This window comes from Petromyzon marinus (assembly GCF_048934315.1).
Source record: "Petromyzon marinus isolate PM22_M1 ecotype Great Lakes invasive population chromosome 68 unlocalized genomic scaffold, UKy_Petmar_22M1.pri1.0 chr68_unloc.2, whole genome shotgun sequence".
NCBI classification, from domain to species: domain Eukaryota; kingdom Metazoa; phylum Chordata; class Hyperoartia; order Petromyzontiformes; family Petromyzontidae; genus Petromyzon; species Petromyzon marinus.
The window spans coordinates 424,568-438,893 of NW_027422598.1; the positions used below are offsets into that span (position 1 = coordinate 424,568).

The following is a 14,326-nucleotide window of genomic DNA, read 5'->3' on the forward strand; positions in this document are numbered from 1 at the left end:
CATGTGTGTGTATATAAATGTGTGTGTGTGTATATGAATGTGTGTATATAAACGTGTGTATATAAGTGTGTATATGTGTATATAAATGTGTATATAAGTATATAAATGTGTATATATGAATATATAAACGTGTGTGTGTATATAAATGTATATAAATGTGTATATAATTGTGTATAAGTATATAAGTGTATAAACGTGTGTGTGTGTATATAAGTGTATATATAAGTGTGTATAAGTGTATATAAGTGTGTGTATAAACGTGTGTGTGTGTATAAATGTATGTGTGTGTATATAAGTGTGTGTGTATATATATAAGTGTGTATATAAGTGTGTTTGTGTGTGCTGTGTGTGTGTGTGTATATATAAACGTGTGTGTGTGTGTGCTGTGTGTGTGTGTGTGTATAAATGTGTGTGTGTGTATATAAAAGTGTGTGTGTATATAAGTGTGTGTATATATAAAAGTGTATATGTGTGTATATAAGTGTGTGTGTGTGTGTGTATATAAGTGTGTGTGTGCTGTGTGTGTGTGTATATATAAACGTGTGTGTGTATATAAGTGTGTGTATAAACGTGTGTGTGTGTGTGTATATAAGTGTGTGTGTGTGTATATAAATGTATGTGTGTGTGTGCTGTGTGTGTGTGTATATATAAACGTGTGTGTGTGTATATAAGTGTATAAACGTATGTGTGTGTGTATATAAGTGTGTGTATATGTGTATATAAATGTGTATATAAGTATATAAACGTGTGTGTGTGTATATATAAGTGTGTGTGTGTATATAAGTGTGTATAAGTGTATAAATGTGTGTATATATATAAAAGTGTATATAAGTGTGTATAAGTTTGTAAAAGTGTGTATATAAACGTGTGTGTGTATATAAGTGTATATATAAGTGTATATAAAAGTGTGTATATAAGTATATAAACGTGTGTGTGTGCTGTGTGTGTGTGTATATATAAACGTGTGTGTGCTGTGTGTGTGTGTGTGTATAAACGTGTGCTGTGTGTGTGTGTATATAAGTATATAAAAGTATATAAATGTGTGTGTGTGTGTATATATAAACGTGTGTGCTGTGTGTGTGTGTATAAATGTGTGTGTGTGTGTATATACACGTATATGTGTGTGTGTGTGTATAAATGTGTGTGTGCTGTGTGTGTGTGTGTATATATAAACGTGTGTGTGTGTATATAAAAGTATATGTGTGTGTGTGTGCTGTGTGTGTGTATATATAAACGTGTGTGCTGTGTGTGTGTGCTGTGTGTGTGCTGTGTGTGTGTGTATAAATGTGTGTGTGTGTGTGCTGTGTGTGTGTATAAATGTGTGTGTGCTGTGTGTGTGTGTGTATAAATGTGTGTGTGTGTGTATAAATGTGTGTGTGTGTGCTGTGTGTGTGTGTATATAAATGTGTGTGTGTGTGCTGTGTGTGTGTGTGTATAAATGTGTGTGTGCTGTGTGTGTGTGTGTGTATAAATGTGTGTGTGCTGTGTGTGTGTGTGTGTATAAATGTGTGTGCTGTGTGTGTGTGTGTGTGTATAAATGTGTGTGTGTGTGCTGTGTGTGTGTGTGTGTATATAAATGTGTGTGTGTGTGCTGTGTGTGTGTGTGTATAAATGTGTGTGTGCTGTGTGTGTGTGTATAAATGTGTGTGCTGTGTGTGTGTGTGTGTATAAATGTGTGTGTGTGCTGTGTGTGTGTGTAAATGTGTGTGCTGTGTGCTGTGTGTGTGTGTATAAATGTGTGTGTGCTGTGTGTGTGTGTATAAATGTGTGTGCTGTGTGTGTGTGTGTGTATAAATGTGTGTGCTGTGTGTGTGTGTGTATAAATGTGTGTGTGTGTGTGTATAAATCTGTGTGCTGTGTGCTGTGTGTGTGTGTGTATAAATGTGTGTGCTGTGTGCTGTGTGTGTGTATAAATGTGTGCTGTGTGTGTGTGTGTGTATAAATGTGTGCTGTGTGTGTGTATAAATGTGTGTGTGTGTGTATAAATGTGTGTGTTCTGTGTGTGTGTGTGTGTATAAACGTGTGTGTGTGTATAAATGTGTGTGTGTGTATAAACGTGTGTGTGTGTGTGTATATATATAAATGTGTGTGTGTGTATATATAAACGTGTGTGCTGTGTGTGTATATATATAAACGTGTGTGCTCTGTGTGTGTGTGTGTATAAATGTGTGTGTGCTGTGTGTGTATATAAATGTGTGTGTGCTGTGTGTGTGTGTGTGTATATAAATGTGTGTGTGCTGTGTGTGTGTGTGTATAAATGTGTGTGTGTGTGTATATATATAAATGTGTGTGTGTGTGTATATATATAAATGTGTGTGTGTGTATATATATATAAATGTGTGTGTGTGTATAAACGTGTGTGTGTGTGTGTATATAAGTATATAAATGTGTGCTGTGTGTGTGTGTATATATAAATGTGTGTGTGTGTGCTGTGTGTGTATATAAATGTGTGTGTGTGTGTGTGTATAAACGTGTGCTCTGTGTGTGTGTGTATATATATAAGTGTGTGCTCTGTGTGTGTATATAAATGTGTGTGTGTGTATATAAACGTGTGTGTGTGTGTGTGTATATATAAGTGTGTGTGCTGTGTGTGTGTGCTCTGTGTGTGTGTATAAATGTGTGTGTGTGTGTGTGTATAAACGTGTGCTCTGTGTGTGTGTGCTGTGTGTGTGTGTGTATATATAAGTGTGTGCTGTGTGTGTGTGTGTGCTCTGTGTGTGTGTATAAACGTGTTCTGTGTGTGTGTGTGTGTGTATAAACGTGTGTGTGTGCTGTGTGTGTGTGTGTATATATAAGTGTGTGCTCTGTGTGTGTGTGTATATATATAAATGTGTGTGTGCTCTGTGTGTGTGTATATAAATGTGTGTGTATGTGTGTGTGTATAAATGTGTGCTCTGTGTGTGTGTGCTGTATGTGTGTGTGTATATATAAGTGTGTGTGTGTGCTCTGTGTGTGTGTGTGTGTATATAAATGTGTGTATAACTGTGTGTGCTCTGTGTGTGTGTATATATATAAACGTGTGTGTGCTGTATGTGTGTGTGTATAAACGTGTGTGTATGTGTGTGTGTATATATATATAAATGTGTGTATGTGTCTGTGTGTGTGCTCTGTGTGTGTGTGTGTATGTGTCTGTGTGTGCTTCTCGGTGGTCAGTACGAGGTGACGGCACCGGCGGTGCGGGCAGACCCTCGCTGGCCGGCGCTCCTCCTCCACACACTGCTGGTGTCACGACTGTCTGACCCCACGGGGTCACTCTTCAGTAGGAGCTGCTGCCTCCTGGCGGCAGTGTGCAGGGGCTCGCAGAGCTCCAGGCGGGTAGGCAGAGACACGGACACACTCAGAGAGACACAGAGACACTCACAGAGACACACAGAGACACACAGAGACACACAGAGACACACAGAGACACACAGAGAGACACAGAGAGACACAGAGAGACACAGAGAGACACAGAGAGACACAGAGACGCTCCTCCTCCTCCACACACTGCTGGTGTCACGACTGTCTGACCCCACGGGGTCACTCTTCAGTAGGAGCTGCTGCCTCCTGGCGGCCCTCTGCAGGGGCTCGCAGACTGCCAGGCGGGTAGGAGGAGACACGGACACACTCAGAGACACACAGAGACACAGAGACACTCACAGAGACACTCAGAGACACACACAGAGACACAGAGACACTCACAGAGACACTCACAGAGACACTCACACAGAGACACAGAGACACAGAGACACTCACAGAGACACAGAGAGACACAGAGACACTCACAGAGACACAGAGACACAGAGACACTCACAGAGACACAGAGAGACACAGAGACACTCACAGAGACACAGAGACACTCACAGAGACACAGAGACACTTCTCCTCCTCCACACACTGCTGGTGTCACGACTGTCTGACCCCACGGGGTCACTCTTCAGTAGGAGCTGCTGCCTCCTGGCGGCCCTCTGTAGGGGCTCGCAGAGCTCCAGGCGGGTAGGCAGGGACACACACAGAGACACACAGAGACACTCACAGAGACACTCACAGAGACACAGAGACACTCACAGAGACACTCACAGAGACACACAGAGACACAGAGAGACACAGAGACACTCACAGAGACACTCACAGAGACACTCACAGAGACACTCACAGAGACACTCACAGACTCACAGAGACACTCACAGAGACACTCACAGAGACACAGAGACACAGAGACACTCACAGAGACTCACAGAGACACAGAGAGACACAGAGACACACACTCACAGAGAGACACAGAGACACTCACAGAGACACACACAGAGACACTCACAGAGACACTCACAGAGAGACACAGAGAGACACTGAGAGACACAGAGAGACACAGAGACGCTCCTCCTCCTCCTCCACACACTGCTGGTGTCACGACTGTCTGACCCCACGGGGTCACTCTTCAGTAGGAGCTGCTGCCTCCTGGCGGCCCTCTGCAGGGGCTCGCAGACTGCCAGGCGGGTAGGAGGAGACACGGACACACTCAGAGACACACAGAGACACAGAGACACTCACAGAGACACTCAGAGACACACACAGAGACACAGAGACACTCACAGAGACACTCACAGAGACACTCACACAGAGACACAGAGACACAGAGACACTCACAGAGACACAGAGAGACACAGAGACACTCACAGAGACACAGAGACACAGAGACACTCACAGAGACACAGAGAGACACAGAGACACTCACAGAGACACAGAGACACTCACAGAGACACAGAGACACTTCTCCTCCTCCACACACTGCTGGTGTCACGACTGTCTGACCCCACGGGGTCACTCTTCAGTAGGAGCTGCTGCCTCCTGGCGGCCCTCTGTAGGGGCTCGCAGAGCTCCAGGCGGGTAGGCAGGGACACACACAGAGACACACAGAGACACTCACAGAGACACTCACAGAGACACAGAGACACTCACAGAGACACTCACAGAGACACACAGAGACACAGAGAGACACAGAGACACTCACAGAGACACTCACAGAGACACTCACAGAGACACTCACAGAGACACTCACAGACTCACAGAGACACTCACAGAGACACTCACAGAGACACAGAGACACAGAGACACTCACAGAGACTCACAGAGACACAGAGAGACACAGAGACACACACTCACAGAGAGACACAGAGACACTCACAGAGACACACACAGAGACACTCACAGAGACACTCACAGAGAGACACAGAGAGACACTGAGAGACACAGAGAGACACAGAGACGCTCCTCCTCCTCCTCCACACACTGCTGGTGTCACGACTGTCTGACCCCACGGGGTCACTCTTCAGTAGGAGCTGCTGCCTCCTGGCGGCCCTCTGTAGGGGCTCGCAGAGCTCCAGGCGGGTAGGAGGAGACACTCACAGAGAGACACTCACAGAGACACAGAGACACTCACAGAGACACTCACAGAGACACTCACAGAGACACTCACAGAGACACTCACAGAGACACTCACAGAGACACTCACAGAGACACACAGAGACACAGAGACACTCACAGAGACACTCACACACACACTCACACAGACACAGAGACACACACACACAGAGACACAGAGACACTCACAGAGACACAGAGACACTCCTCCTCCTCCACACACTGCTGGTGTCACGACTGTCTGACCCCACGGGGTCACTCTTCAGTAGGAGCTGCTGCCTCCTGGCGGCCCTCTGTAGGGGCTCGCAGAGCTCCAGGCGGGTAGGAGGAGACACGGACACACTCAGAGAGACACTCACAGAGACACACTCAGAGAGACACTCACAGAGACACTCACAGAGACACTCACAGAGACACTCACAGAGACACAGAGACACTCACAGAGACACTCACAGAGACACTCACAGAGACACTCACAGAGACACTCACAGAGACACTCACAGAGACACTCACAGAGACACTCAGAGAGACACTCACAGAGACACTCACAGAGACACTCACAGAGACACTCACAGAGACACTCACAGAGACACTCACAGAGACACACACAGAGACACTCACAGAGACACTCACAGAGACACTCACAGAGACACACACAGAGACACTCACAGAGACACAGAGACACTCACAGAGACACTCACAGAGACACTCACAGAGACACTCACAGAGACACTCAGAGACACAGAGACACTCACAGAGACACTCACAGAGACACTCACAGAGACACTCACAGAGAGACACACTCAGAGAGACACAGAGAGACACAGAGACACAGAGACACTCTCAGAGACACTCTCAGAGACACTCTCAGAGACACTCACAGAGACACTCACAGAGACACTCACAGAGACACTCACAGAGACACTCACAGAGACTCACAGAGACACTCACAGAGACACTCACACAGAGACACTCACAGAGACACAGAGACACTCACACAGAGACACTCACAGAGACACTCACAGAGACACTCACAGAGACACTCACAGAGACACTCACAGAGACACTCACAGAGACACAGTGACACTCACAGAGACACAGAGACACTCACAGAGACACTCAGAGAGACACACTCAGAGAGACACTCACAGAGAGACACTCACAGAGACACTCACAGAGACACTCACAGAGACACAGAGACACTCACAGAGACACTCACAGAGACACTCACAGAGACACAGAGACACTCACAGAGACACACACAGAGACACACACAGAGACACTCACAGAGACACTCACAGAGACACACACCGAGACACACACCGAGACACTCACAGAGACACACACACAGAGAGACACTCACAGAGACACTCACAGAGACACTCACAGAGACACTCACAGAGACACTCACAGAGACACAGAGACACTCACAGAGACAATCACAGAGATACTCACAGAGAGAGACACTCACAGAGACACAGAGACACACACACAGAGAGACACTCACAGAGACACTCACAGAGACACAGAGACACTCACAGAGACACTCACAGAGACACAGAGACACTCACAGAGACACAGAGACACTCACAGAGACACTCACACAGAGAGACACTCACAGAGACACTCACAGAGACACTCACAGAGACACAGAGAGACACAGAGACACACAGAGACACAGAGACACACAGAGACACACAGAGACACACAGAGAGACACAGAGAGACACAGAGAGACACAGAGACACACACAGAGAGACACAGAGACACACAGAGACACACAGAGACACACAGAGACACACAGAGACACACAGAGAGACACAGAGAGACACAGAGAGACACTGAGAGACACAGAGACGCTCCTCCTCCTCCACACACTGCTGGTGTCACGACTGTCTGACCCCACGGGGTCACTCTTCAGTAGGAGCTGCTGCCTCCTGGCGGCTCTGTGTAGGGGCTCGCAGACTGCCAGGCGGGTAGGCAGGGACACGGACACACTTAGAGAGACACAGAGACACTCACAGAGACACTCACAGAGACACTCACAGAGACACAGAGACACTCACAGAGACACTCACAGAGACACTCACAGAGACACTCACAGAGACACTCACAGAGACACACTCACAGAGACACACTCAGAGAGACACTCACAGAGACACTCACAGAGACACTCACAGAGACACTCAGAGAGACACTCAGAGAGACACTCAGAGAGACACTCACAGAGACACTCACAGAGACACTCACAGAGACACAGAGACACTCACAGAGACACTCACAGAGACACACACAGATACTCTCTGTGATCTCTCTGTGATCTCTCTGTGATCTCTCTGCGTGATCTCTCTGTGATCTATATCTGTAATCTATCTGTGATCTATATCTGTAATCTATCTGCGTGATCTCTCTGTGATCTATCTCTGTGATCTATCTCTGTAATCTATCTGTAATGTCTCTGTGATCTATCTCTTTGATCTATCTCTGTGATCTATCACTGTGATCTCTATGATCTATCTCTGTGATCTATCTCTGTGATCTATCTCTATGATCTCTCTCTGTGATCTCTCTCTGTGATCTCTCTCTGTAATCTCTCTCTGTAATCGATCTCTGTGATCTATCTCTGTGATCTCTCTCTGTGATCTCTCTGTGTAATCTATCTCTGTATTCTCTCTGTAATCTATCTCTGTGTAATCTCCCTGTAATCTATCTCTGTAATCTCTGTAATCTATCTCTCTGTGATCTATCTCTATGATCTCTCTGTGATCTCTCTCTGTGATCTCTCTCTGTGGTCTCTCTCTGTGATCTCTATGTGATCTCCCTGTAATCTATCTCTGTAATCTCTGTAATCTATCTGTGTGTAATCTCTCTGTGATCTATCTCTGTAATCTCTGTGATCAATCTCTGTGATATATCTCTGTAATCTCTGTGATCTCTGTGTAATCTATCTCTGTGATCTCTGTGTGATCTATCTCTGTAATCTCTGTGATCTCTGTGTGATCTCTCTGTGTGATCTCTGTGTAATCTCTGTAATCTATCTGTGTGATCTCTCTGTAATATCTGTAATCTACCTCTGTGATCTCTGTGTGATCTCTGTAATCTATCTGTGTGATCTCTCTGTAATATCTGTAATCTACCTCTGTGATCTCTGTGTGATCTCTGTAATCTATCTGTGTGATCTCTCTGTAATCTCTGTAATCTATCTCTGTGATCTCTGTGATCTATCTGTGTGATCTCTCTGTAATCTCTGTAATCTATCTCTGTGATCTCTGTGTGATCTCTGTAATCTATCTTTGTGATCTCTCTGTAATCTCTGTAATCTATCTCTGTGATCTCTGTGTGATCTCTGTAATCTATCTGTGTGATCTCTCTGTAATCTCTGTAATCTATTTCTGTGATCTCTGTGTGATCTCTGTAATCTATCTGTGTGATCTCTCTGTAATCTCTGTAATCTATCTGTGTGATCTCTGTAATCTATCTGTGTGATCTCTGTGTGATCTCTGTAATCTATCTGTGTGATCTCTCTGTGATCTCTGTAATCTATCTCTGTGTGATATATCTCTGTGTAATCTATCTCTGTGTGATCTCTGTGTGATCTCTGTGTAATCTGTGTGATCTGTGTGATCTCTGTGTAATCTCTGTGTAATCTGTGTGATCTCTGTGTGATCTCTGTGATCTCTCTGATCTGTGTGATCTGTGTGATCTCTCTGTGAGGGTGCAGGATCTGCTGGGAGCTCCCCATGCCAGCTCCCAGCTCCACTCGCTCCACCGCCTCCTCTGCAAAGCCCCTCCCCCCATAGCCCCTCCCCTCAACGCCCCCAAAGCCCCTCCCCTCAAAGCCCCTTCCCTCAAAGCCCCTCCCCTCAAAGCCCCCAAAGCCCCTCCCCTCAAAGCCCCTTCCCTCAAAGCCCCCAAAGCCCCTCCCCTCAAAGCCCCTTCCCTCAAAGCCCCTCCCCTCAACGCCCCCAAAGCCCCTCCCCTCAACGCCCCCAAAGCCCCTCCCCTCAACGCCCCCAAAGCCCCTCCCCTCAACCCCCCCAGAGCCCCCCAGCAGCCCCTGCAATGGGAGTGAGCTGCGTCGGGGGGCGGGGCTCTGTCAAAGAGAGGGGGAGGGGCAGGAATGGGAGGGGCGTGAGCCTTGCCCCGCCCACTCTGGTGCAACTTCCGGAGAGAGGAGAGGGGAGGAGCTCCGTGGACAGGTGGGTGGGTGGGTGAGTGGGTGGGTGGGTGGGTGAGTGGGTGGGTGGGTGGGTGAGTGGGTGGGTGGGTGGGTGAGTGGGTGGGTGGGTGGGTGAGTGGGTGGGTGGGTGGGTGAGTGGGTGAGTGGGTGGGTGGGTGGGTGAGTGGGTGGGTGGGTGGGTGAGTGGGTGAGTGGATGGGTGGGTGGGTGAGTGGGTGGGTGGGTGGGTGAGTGGGTGGGTGGGGTGGGTGAGTGGGTGGGTGGGTGGGTGAGTGGGTGAGTGGGTGAGTGGGTGGGTGAGTGGGTGGGTGGGTGGGTGGGTGAGTGGGTGGGTGAGTGAGTGGGTGGGTGGGTGGGTGGGTGGGTGGGTGGGTGGGTGAGTGGGTGAGTGGGTGGGTGGGTGAGTGGGTGGGTGGGTGAGTGGGTGGGTGGTGAGTGGGTGGGTGAGTGGGTGGGTGGGTGGGTGGGGTGAGTGGGTGGGTGGGTGGGTGAGTGAGTGGGTGGGTGAGTGAGTGGGTGGGTGAGTGAGTGGATGGGTGGGTGAGTGGGTGGGTGGGTGAGTGGGTGGGTGGGTGAGTGGGTGGGTGAGTGGGTGGGTGGGTGGGTGAGTGGGTGGGTGGGTGGGTGAGTGGGTGGGTGGGTGGGTGAGTGGGTGGGTGGGTGGGTGAGTGGGTGGGTGGGTGGGTGAGTGGGTGGGTGGGTGAGTGGGTGGGTGGGTGGGTGAGTGGGTGGGTGAGTGGGTGGGTGGGTTGGTGGGTGGGTGAGTGGGTGGGTGGGTGGGTGGGTGGGTGAGTGGGTGGGTGGGTGAGTGGGTGGGTGGGTGAGTGGGTGGGTGAGTGGGTGGGTGGGTGGGTGAGTGGGTGGGTGGGTGGGTGAGTGGGTGGGTGGGTGGGTGAGTGGGTGGGTGGGTGGGTGAGTGGGTGGGTGGGTGGGTGAGTGGGTAGGTGAGTGGGTGGGTGGGTGAGTGGGTAGGTGAGTGGGTGGGTGGGTGAGTGGGTGGGTGGGTGGGTGAGTGGGTGGGTGGGTGGGTGAGTGGGTGGGTGGGGTGGGTGAGTGGGTGGGTGGGTGGGTGAGTGGGTGGGTGAGTGAGTGGGTGGGTGGGTGGGTGGGTGGGTGGGTGAGTGGGTGGGTGAGTGGGTGGGTGGGTGGGTGGGTGAGTGGGTGGGTGGGTGGGTGAGTGAGTGGGTGGGTGAGTGAGTGGGTGGGTGGGTGAGTGGGTGGGTGGGTGAGTGGGTAGGTGAGTGGGTGGGTGGGTGGGTGAGTGGGTGGGTGGGTGGGTGAGTGGGTGGGTGGGTGAGTGGGTGGTTGGGTGGGTGAGTGGGTGGGTGGGGTGGGTGAGTGGGTGGGTGGGTGGGTGAGTGGGTGGGTGGGTGAGTGGGTGGGTGGGTGAGTGGGTGGGTGAGTGGGTGGGTGGGTGGGTGAGTGGGTGGGTGGGTGGGTGAGTGGGTGGGTGGGTGAGTGGGTGGGTGGGTGGGTGAGTGGGTGGGTGAGTGGGTGGGTGGGTTGGTGGGTGGGTGGGTGGGTGGGTGGGTGAGTGGGTGGGTGGGTGAGTGGGTGGGTGGGTGAGTGGGTGGGTGGGTGAGTGGGTGGGTGGGTGGGTGGGTGAGTGGGTGGGTGGGTGAGTGGGTGGGTGGGTGGGTGGGTGGGTGGGTGGGTGGGTGAGTGGGTGGGTGAGTGGGTGGGTGAGTGGGTGGGTGGGTGGGTGAGTGGGTGGGTGGGTGAGTGGGTGGGTGGGTGAGTGGGTGGGTGGGTGAGTGGGTGGGTGGGTGAGTGGGTGGGTGGGTGGGTGAGTGGGTGGGTGGGTGGGTGAGTGGGTGGGTGGGTGGGTGAGTGAGTGGGTGAGTGGGTGGGTGGGTGGGTGAGTGGGTGAGTGGGTGGGTGGGTGGGTGAGTGGGTGAGTGGGTGAGTGGGTGGGTGGGTGGGTGAGTGGGTGGGTGAGTGAGTGGGTGGGTGAGTGAGTGGATGGGTGAGTGGGTGGGTGAGTGGGTGGGTGGGTGGGTGAGTGGGTGGGTGGGTGGGTGAGTGGGTGGTGAGTGGGTGGGTGGGTGGTGTGGGTGAGTGGGTGGGTGGGTGGGTGGGTGGGTGAGTGGGTGGGTGGGTGAGTGGGTGGGTGGGTGGGTGAGTGGGTGGGTGGGTGAGTGGGTGGGTGGGTGAGTGGGTGAGTGGGTGGGTGGGTGGATGGGTGGGTGAGTGGGTGGGTGGGTGAGTGGGTGGGTGAGTGAGTGGATGGGTGGGTGAGTGGGTGGGTGGGTGAGTGGGTGAGTGGGTGGGTGAGTGGGTGGGTGAGTGAGTGGGTGAGTGGGTGGGTGAGTGGGTGGGTGGGTGGGTGGATGGGTGGGTGGATGGGTGGGTGAGTGGGTGAGTGGGTGGGTGGGTGGGTGGGTGAGTGGGTGGGGGGTGAGTGGGTGGGTGGGTGAGTGGGGTGGGTGGGTGGTGAGGGGTGGTGGTGAGTGGGTGGGTGAGTGGGTGGGTGAGTGGGTGGGTGGGTGAGTGGGTGAGGGTGGGGTGAGTGGGTGGGTGGGTGTGTGGGTGGGTGGATGAGTGGGTGGGTGGGTGGGTGAGTGGATGGGTGGTTGGGTGGGTGAGTGGATGGGTGGGTGGGTGAGTGGATGGGTGGGGTGGGTGGTAGAGTGGGGTGGATGGGTGAGTGGGTGGGTGGGTGGATGAGTGGGTGGGTGGGTGAGTGGATGGGTGGGTGGTGAGTTGGATGGGTGGGTGGCGTGGGTGAGTGGATGGGTGGGTGGGTGGGTGAGTGGATGGGTGGGTGGGTGGGTGAGTGGATGGGTGGGTGGGTGGGTGAGTGGATGGGTGGGTGGGTGGGGGAGTGGGTGGGTGGGTGGGTGGGTGAGTGGATGGTGTGGTGGGTGAGTGGATGGGTGGGTGGGTGAGTGGATGGGTGGGTGGGTGAGTGGATGGGTGGGTGGGTGAGTGGATGGGTGGGTGGGTGAGTGGATGGGTGGGTGGGTGAGTGGATGGGGTGGGTGGGTGAGTGGGTGGGTGAGTGGGTGGGTGAGTGGGTGGGTGAGTGGGTGGGTGGGTGAGTGGGTGGGTGAGTGGGTGGGTGAGTGGGTGGGTGAGTGAGTGGGGGGTGGGTGAGTGGGTGGGTGGTGAGTGGGAGGGTGGGTGGGTGAGTGTGTGGGTGGAGTGGGTGGGTGAGTGGGTGGGTGGGTGAGTGGGTGGGTGGGGTGAGTGGGTGGGTGGGTGGGTGAGTGGTTGGGTGGGTGAGTGGGTGGGTGGAGTGGGTGGGTGGATGGGTGGGTGAGTGGGTGGGTGGGTGGGTGGGTGAGTGGGTGGGTGAGTGAGTGGGTGGGTGATGGGTGGATGGGTGGGTGGGTGGGTGGGTGAGTGGGTGGGTAGATGGTGGAGTGGGTGGGTGGGTGGATGAGTGGGTGGGTGGGTGGGTGAGTGGATGGGTGGGTGGGTGGGTGAGTGGATGGGTGGGTGGGTGGGTGAGTGGATGGGTGGGTGGGTGGGTGAGTGGGTGGGTGGATGGGTGAGTGGGTGGGTGGGTGAGTGGATGGGTGGGTGGGTGGGTGGGTGGGTGAGTGGATGGGTGGGTGGGTGGGTGAGTGGATGGGTGGGTGGGTGGGTGGAGTGGATGGGTGGGTGGGTGAGTGGATGGGTGGGTGGGTGGGTGAGTGGGTGGGTGGGTGGGTGGGTGAGTGGATGGGTGGGTGGGTGAGTGGATGGGTGGGTGGGTGAGTGGATGGGTGGGTGGGTGAGTGGATGGGTGGGTGGGTGAGTGGATGGGTGGGTGGGTGAGTGGATGGGGTGGGTGGGTGAGTGGATGGGTGGGTGGGTGAGTGGGTGGGTGGGTGAGTGGGTGGGTGAGTGGGTGGGTGAGTGGATGGGTGGGTGAGGGAGTGGGTGGGTGGGTGGGTGGTGGGTGGGTGAGTGGGTGGGTGGGTGAGTGGATGGGTGGGTGGGTGGGTGGGTGAGTGGGTGGGTGGGTGGGTGAGTGAGTGGGTGGGTGGGTGAGTGGGTGGGTGGGTGAGTGGGTGGGTGGGTGGGTGAGTGGATGGGTGGGTGGGTGGGTGAGTGGGTGGGTGGGTGGGTGGGTGGATGGGTGGGTGGGTGGGTGAGTGGATGGGTGGGTGGGTGGGTGAGTGGATGGGTGGGTGGGTGGGTGAGTGGATGGGTGGGTGGGTGGGTGAGTGGATGGGTGGGTGGGTGGGTGAGTGGATGTGGTGGGTGGGTGAGTGGATGGGTGGGTGGGTGAGTGGATGGGTGGGTGGGTGAGTGGATGGGTGGGTGGGTGGAGTGGGATGGGTGGGTGGGTGAGTGGGTGGGTGGGTGGGTGAGTGGGTGGGTGAGTGGGTGGGTGAGTGGGTGGGTGGGTGGGTGGGTGGGTGGGTGAGTGGGTGGGTGGGTGGAGTGGGTGGGTGGGTGGGTGGGTGGGTGAGTGGGTGGGTGGGTGGGTGAGTGGGTGGGTGGGTGGGTGAGTGGGTGGGTGGGTGAGTGAGTGGGTGGGTGAGTGGGTGGGTGAGTGGGTGGGTGAGTGGGTGGGTGGGTGGGGTGAGTGGGTGGGTGGGTGAGTGGGTGGGTGGGTGAGTGGGTGGGTGGGTGAGTGGGTGGGTGGGTGAGTGGGTGGGTGGGTGGGTGAGTGGGTGGGTGGGTGGGTGAGTGGATGGGTGGGTGGGTGGGTGAGTGGGTGGGTGAGTGGATGGGTGGGTGGGTGAGTGGATGGGTGGGTGGGTTGGGTGGGTGGGTGGGTGGGTGGGTGAGTGGGTGGGTGGGTGGGTGGGTG

At 53.6% G+C, this 14,326-nt stretch overlaps 1 protein-coding gene across 4 annotated transcripts in view; it reads left to right on the plus strand.

Moving 5' to 3' along the window:
* The window catches only part of LOC142908062 (abnormal spindle-like microcephaly-associated protein homolog), a 16,743-nt gene extending 7,152 nt beyond the window's left edge, over nucleotides 1–9,591 (plus strand). For 3 of the 4 annotated variants that reach the window (XM_076058230.1, XM_076058229.1, XM_076058231.1), the window contains exon 3: nucleotides 3,154–5,224. In XM_076058230.1, the coding sequence (XP_075914345.1) occupies nucleotides 3,154–4,332 (1,179 nt within the window). In that variant the 3' untranslated portion in view covers nucleotides 4,333–5,224. Of the gene's footprint in view, nucleotides 1–3,153; nucleotides 5,225–9,120 lie in introns of those variants that run through there. The other variant, XM_076058232.1, reaches the window with a different exon arrangement.
* The last annotated feature ends 4,735 nt before the right edge of the window (nucleotides 9,592–14,326 follow it).